General features: G+C 56.1%; 1 protein-coding gene across 1 annotated transcript in view; it reads right to left on the bottom strand.

Annotated features, from left to right (window-relative positions):
- Positions 1-17,085, bottom strand: part of LOC144763945 (LIM homeobox transcription factor 1-alpha-like) — a 518,887-nt gene that overhangs the window by 446,041 nt on the left and 55,761 nt on the right. The window contains exon 2 of the mRNA XM_078649994.1: positions 594-1,228. Within this exon, the coding sequence (XP_078506120.1) occupies positions 594-1,228 (635 nt within the window). The remainder of the gene's footprint in view (positions 1-593; positions 1,229-17,085) is intronic.

Below are 17,085 nucleotides of genomic sequence, written 5' to 3'. Positions count from 1 at the left end.
CAAGTAGTCTAAATGGGGCTCGGAGGACACCCGATAAATTTCACGTAGATGGGTAAAATTCTGCTCTCGAAACGTGTGCTGTGTAAGTTCTACACGAGGATACCGGATTGCGGTTCCTGTTAAGCGGACCCCAGGCCGTGTGCGGCTCTCCGAACGTGTCTGGCGGGTTCTCTTTCCCCGAGCCCTGTTCCTGTTCCGCAATCCGGTATCCTCGTGTAGAACTTACACAGCACACGTTTCGAGAGCAGAATTTTACCCATCTACGTGAAATTTATCGGGTGTCCTCCGAGACCCATTTAGACTACTTGATACCCACAAATATAAACAAAGATTACAACCGTTGCTGCATACACTCATACCGAGTGCCATTGGTCAAGGGCCCGGCTGGGTCGGAATTATCACCAGCTTAGCGACCTTTCGTCATTTGACACGGCCATCTAGCCCTGAGGAATCGCGAAGGCGATGAAACACGTGTCGGCTGGCTGTATTCCACATTAAAGACTCCAAGATTCACTCATCTGCTGGAGCTTTGTCACTTCTGTCAATTGGTTGTTTTTGAATTATTGTGAATTTGTGACTGTACAATCTTATACCTAATTTGAGTGCATCGGCAATCCGTGTCCCATCCAGCGTATGTCCAGCTGTGTGGGTGGCTCCTTTAACTATTTGTAGGAGGTCAAGTCCATTCATGAAATCGAGTAGCTCCTGTGTCTCTAAATCTACAGGGTCTTCCAGATGGAAGTTAAAGTCGCCCATTATGGAGAAGGATCTGTCGCTTATGCCTTCCTCCATCAGATTGCCCACTAGGTCGATAAAGGATTTCCGCGGTCCTGGTGGTCTATATAACAGCACTCCTCTAAAATGTTCCTTGTGTGGGAGGAAGAGGGAGAAGCTCAAAGCTTCACATCCCCCATTAGTAATTGTCTTAAATATTGTTTTAATTGAGTCATGGTAGATTACTGCCAGCCCCCCTCCTTTCTTGCCCTGTCTGTTAGCCGTATGACATAGGAAGCCAGGTGGTGATGCCTCTACTATGTCAGGTCCAGAGACATCGTCCGTCCATGCTTCAGTAATAAATGCCACTTTAGCCCCTAGATCTTCTATCAGGGCAGCGCATTCTGTGCTATGCTTGACCAATGATCGAGTGTTTAGAAGGATCCCTTTTATGCTCTGTGTGGAGTTGTTCCTCTGAATACCTTTTCCATCAGGTGTCCTATACCTTACTTTGCTAAACACGGGTATTGGAAGGTTAATGTTACAGTATGGGCAGAACGTTGGGTTATCTATCAAGTTTTCATATAAAGGAAGGCTAGGGCAATCCAAACTCCTACCCACGTTATTTAATCCTAATAGCCCACTTCTAGAATAGGCAATAATTGATCGATTACCTGAACTAGAACTAGCAGGGGTCGTGGCCCTTGGCCCGGTCCAGGCGCAGACGTGCGTAGACGGGCGTGCCTTTGGCACGCCCGCTGCGCGCTTGGGTCATAATTCTTTTAAGGAGTATCCGGGCGAGCAACTAGAGCGCTGCCGCCCGAGCCTCCCCAAGATGGCGGCCCCGCTATACCTAAGACCAATATACCGTGACCGGCAGTGCCCTGAAATCCGCCGTCAACGGTCAGTCCACCTCCCTTCAGGTAAGCCCTCAGTTAAAATAGACAGTAATTTTAGAATCAAGTGGCAGCAGGAATGTTTAAAAGTGCAAAGTGCAGCGTGACATTAAAAGTCTCCCGGCTGAGCCTCAGGAGTGAACAATGAATGTTCAAAGTGCAAAGTGCAGCGTAGCATTAAAAAATCTCCCGGCTGAGCCTCAGGAGTAAGCAGAAGCCGCAAGCTGTCTCCCAGCCTCTTTTAAGGAGTATCCGGGTGAGCAACTTGAGCGCTGCCGCCCGAGCCTTCCCAAGATGGCGGCCCCGCTATACCTAAGACCAATATACCGTGACCGGCAGTGCCCCGAAATCCGTCGTCAACGGTCAATCCACCTCTCTTCAGGTAAGCCCTCAGTTAAAATAGACAGTAATTTTAGAATCAAGTAGCAGCAGGAATGTTTACAAGTGCAAAGGGCAGCGTGACATTAAAATTTTCCCGGCTGAGCCTCAGGAGTGAACAATGAATGTTCAAAGTGCAAAGTGCAGCCTAGCATTAAAAAATCTCCCGGCTGAGCCTCAGGAGTAAGCAGAAGCCGCGAGCTGTCTCCCAGCCTCTTTTAAGGAGTATCCGGGCGAGCAACTAGAGCGCTGCCGCCCGAGCCTCCCCAAGATGGCGGCCGCTATACCTCAGGCCAATATACCGTGACTGGCAGTGCCCCGAAATCCGCCGTCAACGGTCAGTCCACCTCCCTTCAGGTAAGCCCTCAGTTAAAATAGACAGTAATTTTAGAATCAAGTAGCAGCAGGAATATTTAACAGTGCAAAGTGCAGCGTGACATTAAAAGTCTCCCGGCTGAGCCTCAGGAGTAAGCAGACTCCTGAGTCTGAGTACATGATTTTGTAAATCCGGGGCAGCGTCAAAGGTATAGGGTGTTGTGGGAAAACCCACTGCAACGCCCCAGAAACGCCTCCCGGGCGAAGAGTAAGGTGACAAGGTGATTTGCTCTGTGTTGCCTTACTCAGTATTTATGAGGCCACTCAAAGCCATGCAGGGTGGCTTTGTATGGCTTTATAAATGGGATTGAGAGCCCTGTGTCATGCATGTACCACTTTACGTGGTACAAAGTGACGCAGGACTCACATAAATAAGCTCATGGGCTCTAACCCCTTCGCTGCGGGGGTTATTCCCCCGCTGTGCTGGGGGGGGAGGGGCGCGCACAGCGCCCCCATGCTCATGACGAGCTCGTCATGAGGCACGGCGCTCCTGTGCTCATGACGAGCTCAGCTCGTCACAGGTGTATTACCTCCCATGGAACGCTCAGCACAGGAGGGGAATTCTCCCCGCACCGGAGCGTTCCACGGCTCATGACGAGCTGAGCTCGTCATGAGCACCGGAGCACCGTGGCTCATGACGAGCTGAGCCTCGAAGAGGTTATGGGGTTAAACAAATGACTGAAATTGATCTAGAATAAGGGAGAACAACATTAGTCAACAGACACTAGCCTAATACCCGGGGTAAAAGGGATATACACTTGTGTCACTCCTGGGCCGGTCAGATGGTGATTCTCTCTCATACCTTATCATGGAGGTAAGATGTGTTAAGGGGACACTGGCTCACAACACTTGGATCTCTGGAATGTACATGCAGGTTCCTCGCCCTTTTATGAAGCAGATGTCATTCGGGTAAGTCAACAGGCTGCAGACTCACTGGCCACGAAAAAGGGGTGGTTCCCAGATTCTTCCTCTACGTAGATACATGCTGTTGTGTCTTTTTCTTGCCCCTCGGAGCTGAGAATTCCTGTCCAGGGAAGATAATGACCCAAATATTCCCAGAGCAGGGTTCAGCAGGACAGCTGTATTATCCTTGGATTGTTACTAACCATAGGGGCAAAGAACAGCTTCCAAAGTCCTGCTCTTGCTCATATATGCCTCTCAGCTGATGCCGTAGACCTTCTCTCGAGGCCCATAAAGATATAAGTAGGGTCCTGGGTGGGCATTTCTTATCCAGTTCTGTGGACACTGGCGAGATGCCTGGGTCACTCAAAGGATGTGCCTGGTTCAAGCCCCATAACTCTTGCATCTCTCTGCTGACCACTTCTTCCAGAGCATTTCTACAATGTGTTGAGGTACATCAAGCAAACGTGAAATGAATATGGTTTGCAGGATGAACAAGACACATCCCAAAGTCGATTCTCTTGTTTCCAGATATGCCTCAACAAGGGACAGAAGGTAAGCGTACAGGTGCTTCATGGATGTAAACTGGGTAGTGGCATGCCAGATATCCCAAATAAAGTCAAGGTATCTCTAGGGAAGACTGGAGGCACAGCAGTATAAACAGCAGCAAAAACCAAAGATGGTCAGTCTTTTGTTCTCCTGCAGGGCATGGACCTAGGGAGGGAAATCTACATGAAGAGTGTAAGGTCTACAAAGGCAAAATGAAGGGGAACCCACAACTCACTGATAAATACCCTGTATCTAGGTAAAGAACATCATCCACCTGGCACCCGACTTCAAAACAATTAACAAGTGACCAGAATCCTCCTGGTAGTAGCAGTTCTCCGGTGAGGAGCGCCCCTATAATGAAACATACCACCTACTGTGGATCAGGGATTGTGTCCTTTTAGTAGAAAACCCACAAGTAGTTAAAAGCCGGGACAACCTCAGAATAGAACTCATAATAAAGAAAATATAATAAAATCTTCCTCATGGCCTTAAGTTCCCTTTTTTAACGTAGTTTTAAAAAAAAACCACAGAGCTGGTTTTGTGAGCTGTTTTCCTCCCGCTCTCCCATATGTAATAGTGAGAAAACTGTACGCCCCTTGGCTTTGGAATGAGCTGATACCAACCCTTCATTCCCACCTGAGCCTGAGGAGCGAGGCAGTGGACACCTTGCTATAAGGGTGGAGGTACACGTGCCAACCCTTCAGTCTCACCTGAGCCTGAGGGGCGAGGCAGTGGACACCTTGCTTTAAGGGTGGAGATACATGTACTGACCCTTCAATATCACCTGAGGAGCGAGATGGTAGACGCCTTGATTTAAGGATGGAGGTACACGTACTGACCCTTCAGTCTCACCTGAGCCTGAGGAGCGAGGCGGTAGACACCTTGCTTTAAGGGTGAGGTACACGTACGCACCCTTTGGCCTCACCTGAGCCTGAGAAGCGAGGTGGTGGACACCTTGAGGGTGGAGGTATACATACTATCCCTTCGGCCTCACCTGAGCCTGAGGAGCCAGGCGGTGGGCACCTTGCTTTAAGGGTGGAGGTACAAGTACTAACCCTTCAATATCACCTGAGCCTGAGGAGCCAGGCGGTGGACACCTTGCTTTAAGGGTGGAGGTACAGGTACCAACCCTTCAATATCACCTGAGCCTGAGGAGCGAGGCGGTGGACACCTTGCTTTAAGGGTGGAGGTACAAGTACCCAGCCTTCAGCCTCTCCTGAGCCTGAGGAGCGAGGCGGTGGACACCTTGCTTTAAGGGTGGAGGTACAAGTACCGACTCTTCAGCCTCACCTGAGTCTGAGGAGCGAGGCGGAGGACACCTTGCTTTAAGGGTGGAGGTACCTGCGCCAACCCTTCAGCCTCACCTGAGCCTGAGAAGCGAGGCGGTGGAGACCGTGCTTTAAGGGTGGAGGTACAAGTACCCAGCCTTAAGCCTCACCTGAGCCTGAGGAGCGAGGCGGTGGACACCAGGCTTTAAGCGTGGAGGTACAAGTACCGACTCTTCAGCCTCACCTGAGTCTGAGGAGCAAGGCGGTGGACACCTTGCTTTAAGGGTGGAGGTACAGGTGCCAACCCTTCAGCCTCACCTGAGCCTGAAGAGCGAGGCAGTGGACACCTTGCTTTAAGGATGGAGGTACAAGTAGCGACCCTTCAGCCTCACCTGAGCCTGAAGAGTGAGGCGGTGGACACCTTGCATTAAGGATGGAGGTATTTAAGGGTGGAGGGTACACGTGCAAACCCTCCAGCGTCACCTGAGCCTGAGGAGTGAGGCGGTGGACACATGGCTTTAAGGGTGGAGATACACGCGCCGACCCTTCAGCCTCACCTGAGCCTGAGGAGCGACGTGGTGGACACCTTGCTTTAAGGGTGGAGGTACACGTACCGACCCTTCAGTCTCACCTGAGCCTGAGGATCGAGGCGGTGGACACCTTGCTTTAAGGGTGGAGGTACACGTGCCAACCCTTCAGCCTCACCTGAGCCTGAGGAGCGAGGCGGTGGTCACCTTGCTTTAAGGGTGGAGGTACACGTACCGACCCTTCAGTCTCACCTGAGCCTGAGGAGCGACACGGTGGACACCTTGCTTTAAGGATGGAGGTACAAGGACCGACCCTTCAGCCTCACTTGAGACTGCGGAGTGAGGCTGTGGACACCTTGCTTTAAGGGTGGAGGTACAAGTACCCAGCCTTCAGTCTCACCTGAGCCTGAGGAGCGAGGCGGTGGTCACCTTGCTTTAAGGATGGAGGTACACGTACCGACCCTTCAGTCTCACCTGAGCCTGAGGAGCGACGCGGTGGACACCTTGCTTTAAGGATGGAGGTACAGGTACCGACCCTTCAGTCTCACCTGAGCCTGAGCAGCGACGCGGTGGACACCTTGCTTTAAGGGTGGAAGTACACGTACCGACCCTTCAGTCTCACGTGAGCCTGAGGAGCGACGCGGTGGACACCTTGCTTTAAGGGTGGAGGTAAACGTACGGACCCTTCAGTCTCACCTGAGCCTGAGGAGCGTGGCGGTGGACACCTTGCTTTAAGGGTGGAGGTACACGTGCCAACCCTTCAGCCTCACCTGAGCCTGAGGAGCGAGGCGGTGGACACCTTGCTTTAAGGGTGGAGGTACACACGCCAACCCTTCAGTCTCACCTGAGCCTGAGGAGCGACGCGGTGGACACCTTGCTTTAAGGGTGGAGGGTACACGGGCCAACCCTTCAGTCTCACCTGAGCCTGAGGAGCGAGGCGGTGGACACCTTTGCTTTAAGGGTGGAGGTACACGTACCGACCCTTCAGCCTCACCTGAGCCTGAGGAGCGAGGCGGTGGTCACCTTGCTTTAAGGGTGGAGGTACACGTACCAACCCTTCAGCCTCACCTGAGCCTGAGGAGCGAGGCGGTGGTCACCTTGCTTTAAGGGTGGAGGTACACGTACCGACCCTTCAGTCTCACCTGAGCCTGAGGAGCGACGCGGCGGACACCTTGCTTTAAGGGTGGAGGTACACGGGCCAACCCTTCAGTCTCACCTGAGCCTGAAGAGCGAGGCGGTGGACACCTGGCTTTAAGGGTGGAGGTACACCTACCGACCCTTCAGTCTCACCTGAGCCTGAGGAGCGACGCGGTGGACACCTTGCTTTAAGGATGGAGGTACAGGTACCGACCCTTCAGTATCACCTTAGCCGGAGGAGCGAGGCGGATGGACACCTGGCTTTAAGGATGGAGGTACAAGGACCGACCCTTCAGCCTCACCTGAGCCTGAGGAGCGAGGCGGTGGTCACCTTGCTTTAAGGGTGGAGGTACACGTGCCAATCCTTCAGTCTCACCTGAGCCTGAGCAGCGACGCGGTGGACACCTTGCTTTAAGGGTGGAAGTACACGTACCGACCCTTCAGTCTCACGTGAGCCTGAGGAGCGACGCGGTGGACACCTTGCTTTAAGGGTGGAGGTACACGTACAGACCCTTCAGTCTCACCTGAGCCTAAGGAGCGAGGCGGTGGACACCTTGCTTTAAGGGTGGAGGTACACGTGCCAACCCTTCAGCCTCACCTGAGCCTGAGGAGCGACGCGGTGGACACCTTGCTTTAAGGGTGGAGGGTACACGGGCCAACCCTTCAGTCTCACCTGAGCCTGAGGAGCGAGGCGGTGGACACCTTTGCTTTAAGGGTGGAGGTACACGCACCGAACCTTCAGCCTCACCTGAGCCTGAGGAGCGAGGCGGTGGTCACCTTGCTTTAAGGGTGGAGGTACACGTACCAACCCTTCAGCCTCACCTGAGCCTGAGGAGCGAGGCGGTGGTCACCTTGCTTTAAGGGTGGAGGTACACGTACCGACCCTTCAGTCTCACCTGAGCCTGAGGAGCGACGCGGCGGACACCTTGCTTTAAGGGTGGAGGTACACGGGCCAACCCTTCAGTCTCACCTGAGCCTGAAGAGCGAGGCGGTGGACACCTGGCTTTAAGGGTGGAGGTACACCTACCGACCCTTCAGTCTCACCTGAGCCTGAGGAGCGACGCGGTGGACACCTTGCTTTAAGGATGGAGGTACAGGTACCGACCCTTCAGTATCACCTGAGCCTGAGAAGCGAGGCGGTGGTCACCTTGCTTTAAGGGTGGAGGTACACGTGCCAACCCTTCAGTCTCACCTGAGCCTGAGGAGCGACGCGGTGGACACCTTGCTTTAAGGATGGAGGTACAAGTACTAACCCTTCAATATCACCTGAGCCTGAGGAGCCAGGCGGTGGACACCTTGCTTTAAGGGTGGAGGTACAGGTACCAACGCTTCAATATCACCTGAGCCTGAGGAGCGAGGCGGTGGACACCTTGCTTTAAGGGTGGAGGTACAAGTACCCAGCCTTCAGCCTCACCTGAGCCTGAGGAGCGAGGCGGTGGACACCTTGCTTAAAGGGTGGAGGTACAAGTACCGACTCTTCAGCCTTACCTGAGTCTGAGGAGCGAGGCGGAGGACACCTTGCTTTAAGGGTGGAGGTACCTGCGCCAACCCTTCAGCCTCACCTGAGCCTGAGGAGCGAGGCGGTGGACACCGTGCTTTAAGGGTGGAGGTACAAATACCCAGCCTTAAGCCTCACCTGAGTCTGAGGAGCGAGGCGGTGGACACCTTGCTTTAAGGGTGGAGTTACACGTGCCAACCCTTCAGCCTCACCTGAGCCTGAAGAGCGAGGCAGTGGACACCTTGCTTTAAGGATGGAGGTACAAGTACCGACCCTTCAGCCTCACCTGAGCCTGAAGAGTGAGGCGGTGGAGCCCTTGCATTAAGGATGGAGGTATTTAAGGGTGGAGGGTACGCGTGCCAACCCTCCAGCGTCACCTGAGCCTGAGGAGTGAGGCGGTGGACACATGGCTTTAAGGGTGGAGATACACGCGCCGACCCTTCAGCCTCACCTGAGCCTGAGGAGCGACGTGGTGGACACCTTGCTTTAAGGGTGGAGGTACACGTACTGACCCTTCAGTCTCACCTGAGACTGAGGAACGAGGCGGTGGACACCTTGCTTTAAGGGTGGAGGTACACGTGCCAACCCTTCAGCCTCACCTGAGCCTGAGGAGCAAGGCGGTGGACACCTTGCTTTAAGGGTGGAGGTACACGCGCCAACCCTTCAGTCTCACCTGAGCCTGAGGAGCGACGCGGTGGACACCTTTCTTTAAGGGTGGAGGGTACACGGGCCAACCCTTCAGTCTCACCTGAGCCTGAGGAGCGAGGCGGTGGACACCTTTGCTTTAAGGGTGGAGGTACACGTACTGACCCTTCAGCCTCACCTGAGCCTGAAGAGCGAGGCGGTGGTCACCTTGCTTTAAGGGTGGAGGTACACGTACCGACCCTTCAGTCTCACCTGAGCCTGAGGAGCGACGCGGTGGACACCTTGCTTTAAGGATGGAGGTACAAGGTCCGACCCTTCAGCCTCACTTGAGCCTGTGGAGCGAGGCTGTGGACACCTTGCTTTAAGGGTGGAGGTACAAGTACCCAGCCTTCAGTCTCACCTGAGCCTGAGGAGCGAGGCGGTGGTCACCTTGCTTTAAGGATGGAGGTACACGTACCTACCCTTCAGTCTCACCTGAGCCTGAGGAGCGACGCGGTGGACACCTTGCTTTAAGGATGGAGGTACAGGTACCGACCCTTCAGTCCCACCTGAGCCTGAGCAGCGACGCGGTGGACACCTTGCTTTAAGGGTGGAAGTACACGTACCGACCCTTCAGTCTCACGTGAGCCTGAGGAGCGACGCGGTGGACACCTTGCTTTAAGGGTGGAGGTACACGTACGGACCCTTCAGTCTCACCTGAGCCTGAGGAGCGAGGCGGTGGACACCTTGCTTTAAGGGTGGAGGTACACGTGCCAACCCTTCAGCCTCACCTGAGCCTGAGGAGCGAGGCGGTGGACACCTTGCTTTAAGGGTGGAGGTACACACGCCAACCCTTCAGTCTCACCTGAGCCTGAGGAGCAACGCGGTGGACACCTTGCTTCAAGGGTGGAGGGTACACGGGCCAACCCTTCAGTCTCACCTGAGCCTGAGGAGCGAGGCGGTGGACACCTTTGCTTTAAGGGTGGAGGTACACGTACCGACCCTTCAGCCTCACCTGAGCCTGAGGAGCGAGGCGGTGGTCACCTTGCTTTAAGGGTGGAGGTACACGTACCAACCCTTCAGCCTCACCTGAGCCTGAGGAGCGAGGCGGTGGTCACCTTGCTTTAAGGGTGGAGGTACACGTACCGACCCTTCAGTCTCACCTGAGCCTGAGGAGCGACGCGGTGGACACCTTGCTTTAAGGATGGAGGTACAAGGACCGACCCTTCAGTCTTACCTGAGCCGGAAGAGCGAGGCAGTGGACACCTGGCTTTAAGGGTGGAGGTACACGGGCCAACCCTTCAGTCTCACCTGAGCCTGAAGAGCGAGGCGGTGGACACCTGGCTTTAAGGGTGGAGGTACACGTACCGACCCTTCAGTCTCACCTGAGCCTGAGGAGCGACGCGGTGGACACCTTGCTTTAAGGATGGAGGTACAGGTACCGACCCTTCAGTCTCACCTGAGCCGGAGGAGCGAGGCGGTGGACACCTGGCTTTAAGGGCGGAGGTACACGTACGGACCCTTCAGTCTCACCTGAGCCTGAGGAGCGACGCGGTGGACACCTTGCTTTAAGGATGGAGGTACAAGGACCGACCCTTCAGCCTCACCTGAGCCTGAGGAGCGAGGCGGTGGTCACCTTGCTTTAAGGGTGGAGGTACAGGTACCGACCCTTCAGCCTCACCTGAGCCTGAGGAGCGAGGCGGTGGTCACCTTGCTTTAAGGATGGAGGTACACGTACCGACCCTTCAGTCTCACCTGAGCCTGAGGAGCGACGCGGTGGACACCTTGCTTTAAGGATGGAGGTACAAGGACCGACCCTTCAGCCTCACTTGAGCCTGAGGAGCGAGGCTGTGGACACCTTGCTTTAAGGGTGGAGGTACAAGTACCCAGCCTTCAGCCACACCTGAGCCTGAGGAGCGAGGCGGTGGACACCTTGCTTTAAGGGTGGAGGTACACACGCCAACCCTTCAGTCTCACTTGAGCCTGAGGAGCGACGCGGTGGACACCTTGCTTTAAGGGTGGAGGTACACGTACCGACCCTTCAGCCTCACCTGAGCCTGAGGAGCGAGGCGGTGGTCACCTTGCTTTAAGGGTGGAGGTACACGTACCAACCCTTCAGCCTCACCTGAGCCTGAGGAGCGAGGCGGTGGTCACCTTGCTTTAAGGGTGGAGGTACACGTACCGACCCTTCAGTCTCACCTGAGCCTGAGGAGCGACGCGGCGGACACCTTGCTTTAAGGGTGGAGGTACACGGGCCAACCCTTCAGTCTCACCTGAGCCTGAAGAGCGAGGCGGTGGACACCTGGCTTTAAGGGTGGAGGTACACCTACCGACCCTTCAGTCTCACCTGAGCCTGAGGAGCGACGCGGTGGACACCTTGCTTTAAGGATGGAGGTACAGGTACCGACCCTTCAGTATCACCTTAGCCGGAGGAGCGAGGCGGATGGACACCTGGCTTTAAGGATGGAGGTACAAGGACCGACCCTTCAGCCTCACCTGAGCCTGAGGAGCGAGGCGGTGGTCACCTTGCTTTAAGGGTGGAGGTACACGTGCCAATCCTTCAGTCTCACCTGAGCCTGAGCAGCGACGCGGTGGACACCTTGCTTTAAGGGTGGAAGTACACGTACCGACCCTTCAGTCTCACGTGAGCCTGAGGAGCGACGCGGTGGACACCTTGCTTTAAGGGTGGAGGTACACGTACAGACCCTTCAGTCTCACCTGAGCCTGAGGAGCGAGGCGGTGGACACCTTGCTTTAAGGGTGGAGGTACACGTGCCAACCCTTCAGCCTCACCTGAGCCTGAGGAGCGACGCGGTGGACACCTTGCTTTAAGGGTGGAGGGTACACGGGCCAACCCTTCAGTCTCACCTGAGCCTGAGGAGCGAGGCGGTGGACACCTTTGCTTTAAGGGTGGAGGTACACGCACCGAACCTTCAGCCTCACCTGAGCCTGAGGAGCGAGGCGGTGGCCACCTTGCTTTAAGGGTGGAGGTACACGTACCAACCCTTCAGCCTCACCTGAGCCTGAGGAGCGAGGCGGTGGTCACCTTGCTTTAAGGGTGGAGGTACACGTACCGACCCTTCAGTCTCACCTGAGCCTGAGGAGCGACGCGGCGGACACCTTGCTTTAAGGGTGGAGGTACACGGGCCAACCCTTCAGTCTCACCTGAGCCTGAAGAGCGAGGCGGTGGACACCTGGCTTTAAGGGTGGAGGTACACCTACCGACCCTTCAGTCTCACCTGAGCCTGAGGAGCGACGCGGTGGACACCTTGCTTTAAGGATGGAGGTACAGGTACCGACCCTTCAGTATCACCTGAGCCTGAGAAGCGAGGCGGTGGTCACCTTGCTTTAAGGGTGGAGGTACACGTGCCAACCCTTCAGTCTCACCTGAGCCTGAGGGGCGAGGCAGTGGACACCTTGCTTTAAGGGTGGAGATACATGTACTGACCCTTCAATATCACCTGAGGAGCGAGATGGTAGACGCCTTGATTTAAGGATGGAGGTACACGTACTGACCCTTCAGTCTCACCTGAGCCTGAGGAGCGAGGCGGTAGACACCTTGCTTTAAGGGTGAGGTACACGTACCCACCCTTTAGCCTCACCTGAGCCTGAGGAGCGAGGTGGTGGACACCTTGAGGGTGGAGGTATACATACTAACCCTTCGGCCTCACCTGAGCCTGAGGAGCCAGGCGGTGGACACCTTGCTTTAAGGGTGGAGGTACAAGTACTAACCCTTCAATATCACCTGAGCCTGAGGAGCCAGGCGGTGGACACCTTGCTTTAAGGGTGGAGGTACAGGTACCAACGCTTCAATATCACCTGAGCCTGAGGAGCGAGGCGGTGGACACCTTGCTTTAAGGGTGGAGGTACAAGTACCCAGCCTTCAGCCTCACCTGAGCCTGAGGAGCGAGGCGGTGGACACCTTGCTTAAAGGGTGGAGGTACAAGTACCGACTCTTCAGCCTTACCTGAGTCTGAGGAGCAAGGCGGAGGACACCTTGCTTTAAGGGTGGAGGTACCTGCGCCAACCCTTCAGCCTCACCTGAGCCTGAGGAGCGAGGCGGTGGACACCGTGCTTTAAGGGTGGAGGTACAAATACCCAGCCTTAAGCCTCACCTGAGTCTGAGGAGCGAGGCGGTGGACACCTTGCTTTAAGGGTGGAGTTACACGTGCCAACCCTTCAGCCTCACCTGAGCCTGAAGAGCGAGGCAGTGGACACCTTGCTTTAAGGATGGAGGTACAAGTACCGACCCTTCAGCCTCACCTGAGCCTGAAGAGTGAGGCGGTGGAGCCCTTGCATTAAGGATGGAGGTATTTAAGGGTGGAGGGTACGCGTGCCAACCCTCCAGCGTCACCTGAGCCTGAGGAGTGAGGCGGTGGACACATGGCTTTAAGGGTGGAGATACACGCGCCGACCCTTCAGCCTCACCTGAGCCTGAGGAGCGACGTGGTGGACACCTTGCTTTAAGGGTGGAGGTACACGTACTGACCCTTCAGTCTCACCTGAGACTGAGGAACGAGGCGGTGGACACCTTGCTTTAAGGGTGGAGGTACACGTGCCAACCCTTCAGCCTCACCTGAGCCTGAGGAGCAAGGCGGTGGACACCTTGCTTTAAGGGTGGAGGTACACGCGCCAACCCTTCAGTCTCACCTGAGCCTGAGGAGCGACGCGGTGGACACCTTTCTTTAAGGGTGGAGGGTACACGGGCCAACCCTTCAGTCTCACCTGAGCCTGAGGAGCGAGGCGGTGGACACCTTTGCTTTAAGGGTGGAGGTACACGTACTGACCCTTCAGCCTCACCTGAGCCTGAAGAGCGAGGCGGTGGTCACCTTGCTTTAAGGGTGGAGGTACACGTACCGACCCTTCAGTCTCACCTGAGCCTGAGGAGCGACGCGGTGGACACCTTGCTTTAAGGATGGAGGTACAAGGTCCGACCCTTCAGCCTCACTTGAGCCTGTGGAGCGAGGCTGTGGACACCTTGCTTTAAGGGTGGAGGTACAAGTACCCAGCCTTCAGTCTCACCTGAGCCTGAGGAGCGAGGCGGTGGTCACCTTGCTTTAAGGATGGAGGTACACGTACCTACCCTTCAGTCTCACCTGAGCCTGAGGAGCGACGCGGTGGACACCTTGCTTTAAGGATGGAGGTACAGGTACCGACCCTTCAGTCCCACCTGAGCCTGAGCAGCGACGCGGTGGACACCTTGCTTTAAGGGTGGAAGTACACGTACCGACCCTTCAGTCTCACGTGAGCCTGAGGAGCGACGCGGTGGACACCTTGCTTTAAGGGTGGAGGTACACGTACGGACCCTTCAGTCTCACCTGAGCCTGAGGAGCGAGGCGGTGGACACCTTGCTTTAAGGGTGGAGGTACACGTGCCAACCCTTCAGCCTCACCTGAGCCTGAGGAGCGAGGCGGTGGACACCTTGCTTTAAGGGTGGAGGTACACACGCCAACCCTTCAGTCTCACCTGAGCCTGAGGAGCAACGCGGTGGACACCTTGCTTCAAGGGTGGAGGGTACACGGGCCAACCCTTCAGTCTCACCTGAGCCTGAGGAGCGAGGCGGTGGACACCTTTGCTTTAAGGGTGGAGGTACACGTACCGACCCTTCAGCCTCACCTGAGCCTGAGGAGCGAGGCGGTGGTCACCTTGCTTTAAGGGTGGAGGTACACGTACCAACCCTTCAGCCTCACCTGAGCCTGAGGAGCGAGGCGGTGGTCACCTTGCTTTAAGGGTGGAGGTACACGTACCGACCCTTCAGTCTCACCTGAGCCTGAGGAGCGACGCGGTGGACACCTTGCTTTAAGGATGGAGGTACAAGGACCGACCCTTCAGTCTTACCTGAGCCGGAAGAGCGAGGCAGTGGACACCTGGCTTTAAGGGTGGAGGTACACGGGCCAACCCTTCAGTCTCACCTGAGCCTGAAGAGCGAGGCGGTGGACACCTGGCTTTAAGGGTGGAGGTACACGTACCGACCCTTCAGTCTCACCTGAGCCTGAGGAGCGACGCGGTGGACACCTTGCTTTAAGGATGGAGGTACAGGTACCGACCCTTCAGTCTCACCTGAGCCGGAGGAGCGAGGCGGTGGACACCTGGCTTTAAGGGCGGAGGTACACGTACGGACCCTTCAGTCTCACCTGAGCCTGAGGAGCGACGCGGTGGACACCTTGCTTTAAGGATGGAGGTACAAGGACCGACCCTTCAGCCTCACCTGAGCCTGAGGAGCGAGGCGGTGGTCACCTTGCTTTAAGGGTGGAGGTACAGGTACCGACCCTTCAGCCTCACCTGAGCCTGAGGAGCGAGGCGGTGGTCACCTTGCTTTAAGGATGGAGGTACACGTACCGACCCTTCAGTCTCACCTGAGCCTGAGGAGCGACGCGGTGGACACCTTGCTTTAAGGATGGAGGTACAAGGACCGACCCTTCAGCCTCACTTGAGCCTGAGGAGCGAGGCTGTGGACACCTTGCTTTAAGGGTGGAGGTACAAGTACCCAGCCCTCAGCCACACCTGAGCCTGAGGAGCGAGGCGGTGGACACCTTGCTTTAAGGGTGGAGGTACACACGCCAACCCTTCAGTCTCACTTGAGCCTGAGGAGCGACGCGGTGGACACCTTGCTTTAAGGGTGGAGGGTACACGGGCCAACCCTTCAGTCTCACCTGAGCCTGAGGAGCGAGGCGGTGGACACCTTTGCTTTAAGGGTGGAGGTACACGTACCGACCCTTCAGCCTCACCTGAGCATGAGGAGCGAGGCGGTGGTCACCTTGCTTTAAGGGTGGAGGTACACGTACCGACCCTTCAGCCTCACCTGAGCCTGAGGAGCGAGGCGGTGGTCACCTTGCTTTAAGGGTGGAGGTACACGTACCGACCCTTCAGTCTCACCTGAGCCTGAGGAGTGACGCGGTGGACACCTTGCTTTAAGGGTGGAGGTACACGTACCGACCCTTCAGTCTCACCTGAGCCTGAGGAGCGACGCAGTGGACACCTTGCTATAAGGATGGAGGTACAAGGACCGACCCTTCAGTCTCACCTGAGCCTGAGGAGCGAGGCGGTGGACTCCTGGCTTTATGGGTGGAGGTACACGTACCGACCCTTCAGTCTCACCTGAGCCTGAGGAGCGACGCGGTGGACACCTTGCTTTAAGGGTGGAAGGTACACGGGCCAACCCTTCAGTCTCACCTGAGCCTGAGGAGCGAGGCGGTGGACACCTGGCTTTAAGGGTGGAGGTACACGTACCGACCCTTCAGTCTCACCTGAGCCGGAGGAGCGACGCGGTGGACACCTTGCTTTAAGGGTGGAGGTACGCGCGCCAACCCTTCAGCCTCACCTGAGCCTGAAGAGCGACGCGGTGGACACCTTGCTTTAAGGGTGGAGGGTACACGCCCCAACCCTTCAGCCTCACCTGAGCCAGAGGAACGACGCGGTGGACACCTTGCTTTAAGGGTGGAGGTACACGTACCGACCCTTCAGTCTCACCTGAGCCTGAGGAGCGACGCGGTGGACACCTTGCTTTAAGGATGGAGGTACAAGGACCGACCCTTCAGTCTCACCTGAGCCGGAGGAGCGACGCGGTGGACACCTTGCTTTAAGGGTGGAGGGTACACGGGCCAACCCTTCAGCCTCAGCTGAGCCGGAGGAACGACGCGGTGGGCACCTTGCTTTAAGGGTGGAGGTACACGTACCGACCCTTCAGTCTCACCTGAGCCTGAGGAGCGACGTGGTGGACACCTTGCTTTAAGGATGGAGGTACAAGGACCGACCCTTCAGTCTCACCTGAGCCTGAGGATCGAGGCGGTGGTCACCTTGCTTTAAGGGTGGAGGTACACGTACCGACCCTTCAGTCTCACCTGAGCCTGAAGAGCGAGGCGGTGGTCACCTTGCTTTAAGAATGGAGGTACACGTACCGACCCTTCAGTCTCACCTGAGCCTGAGGAGCGAGGCGGTGGACACCTTGCTTTAAGGGTGGAGGTACATGTACCGATCCTTCAGTCTCACCTGAGCCTGAGGAGCGAGGCGGTGGACACCTTGCTTTAAGGGTGGAGGTACACGTACCGACCCTTCAGTCTCACCTGAGCCTGAGGAGCGAGGCGGTGGACACCTTGCTTTAAGGGTGGAGGTACACGTACCGATCCTTCAGTCTCACCTGAGCCTGAGGAGCGAGGCGGTGGTCACCTTGCTTTAAGGATGGAGGTACACGTACCGTCCCTTCAGTCTCACCTGAGCCTG

Source organism: Lissotriton helveticus, chromosome 1_1, assembly GCF_964261635.1.
Source record: "Lissotriton helveticus chromosome 1_1, aLisHel1.1, whole genome shotgun sequence".
Lineage (NCBI taxonomy): Eukaryota > Metazoa > Chordata > Amphibia > Caudata > Salamandridae > Lissotriton > Lissotriton helveticus.
This window is presented reverse-complemented; position numbering and strand designations above follow the sequence as displayed.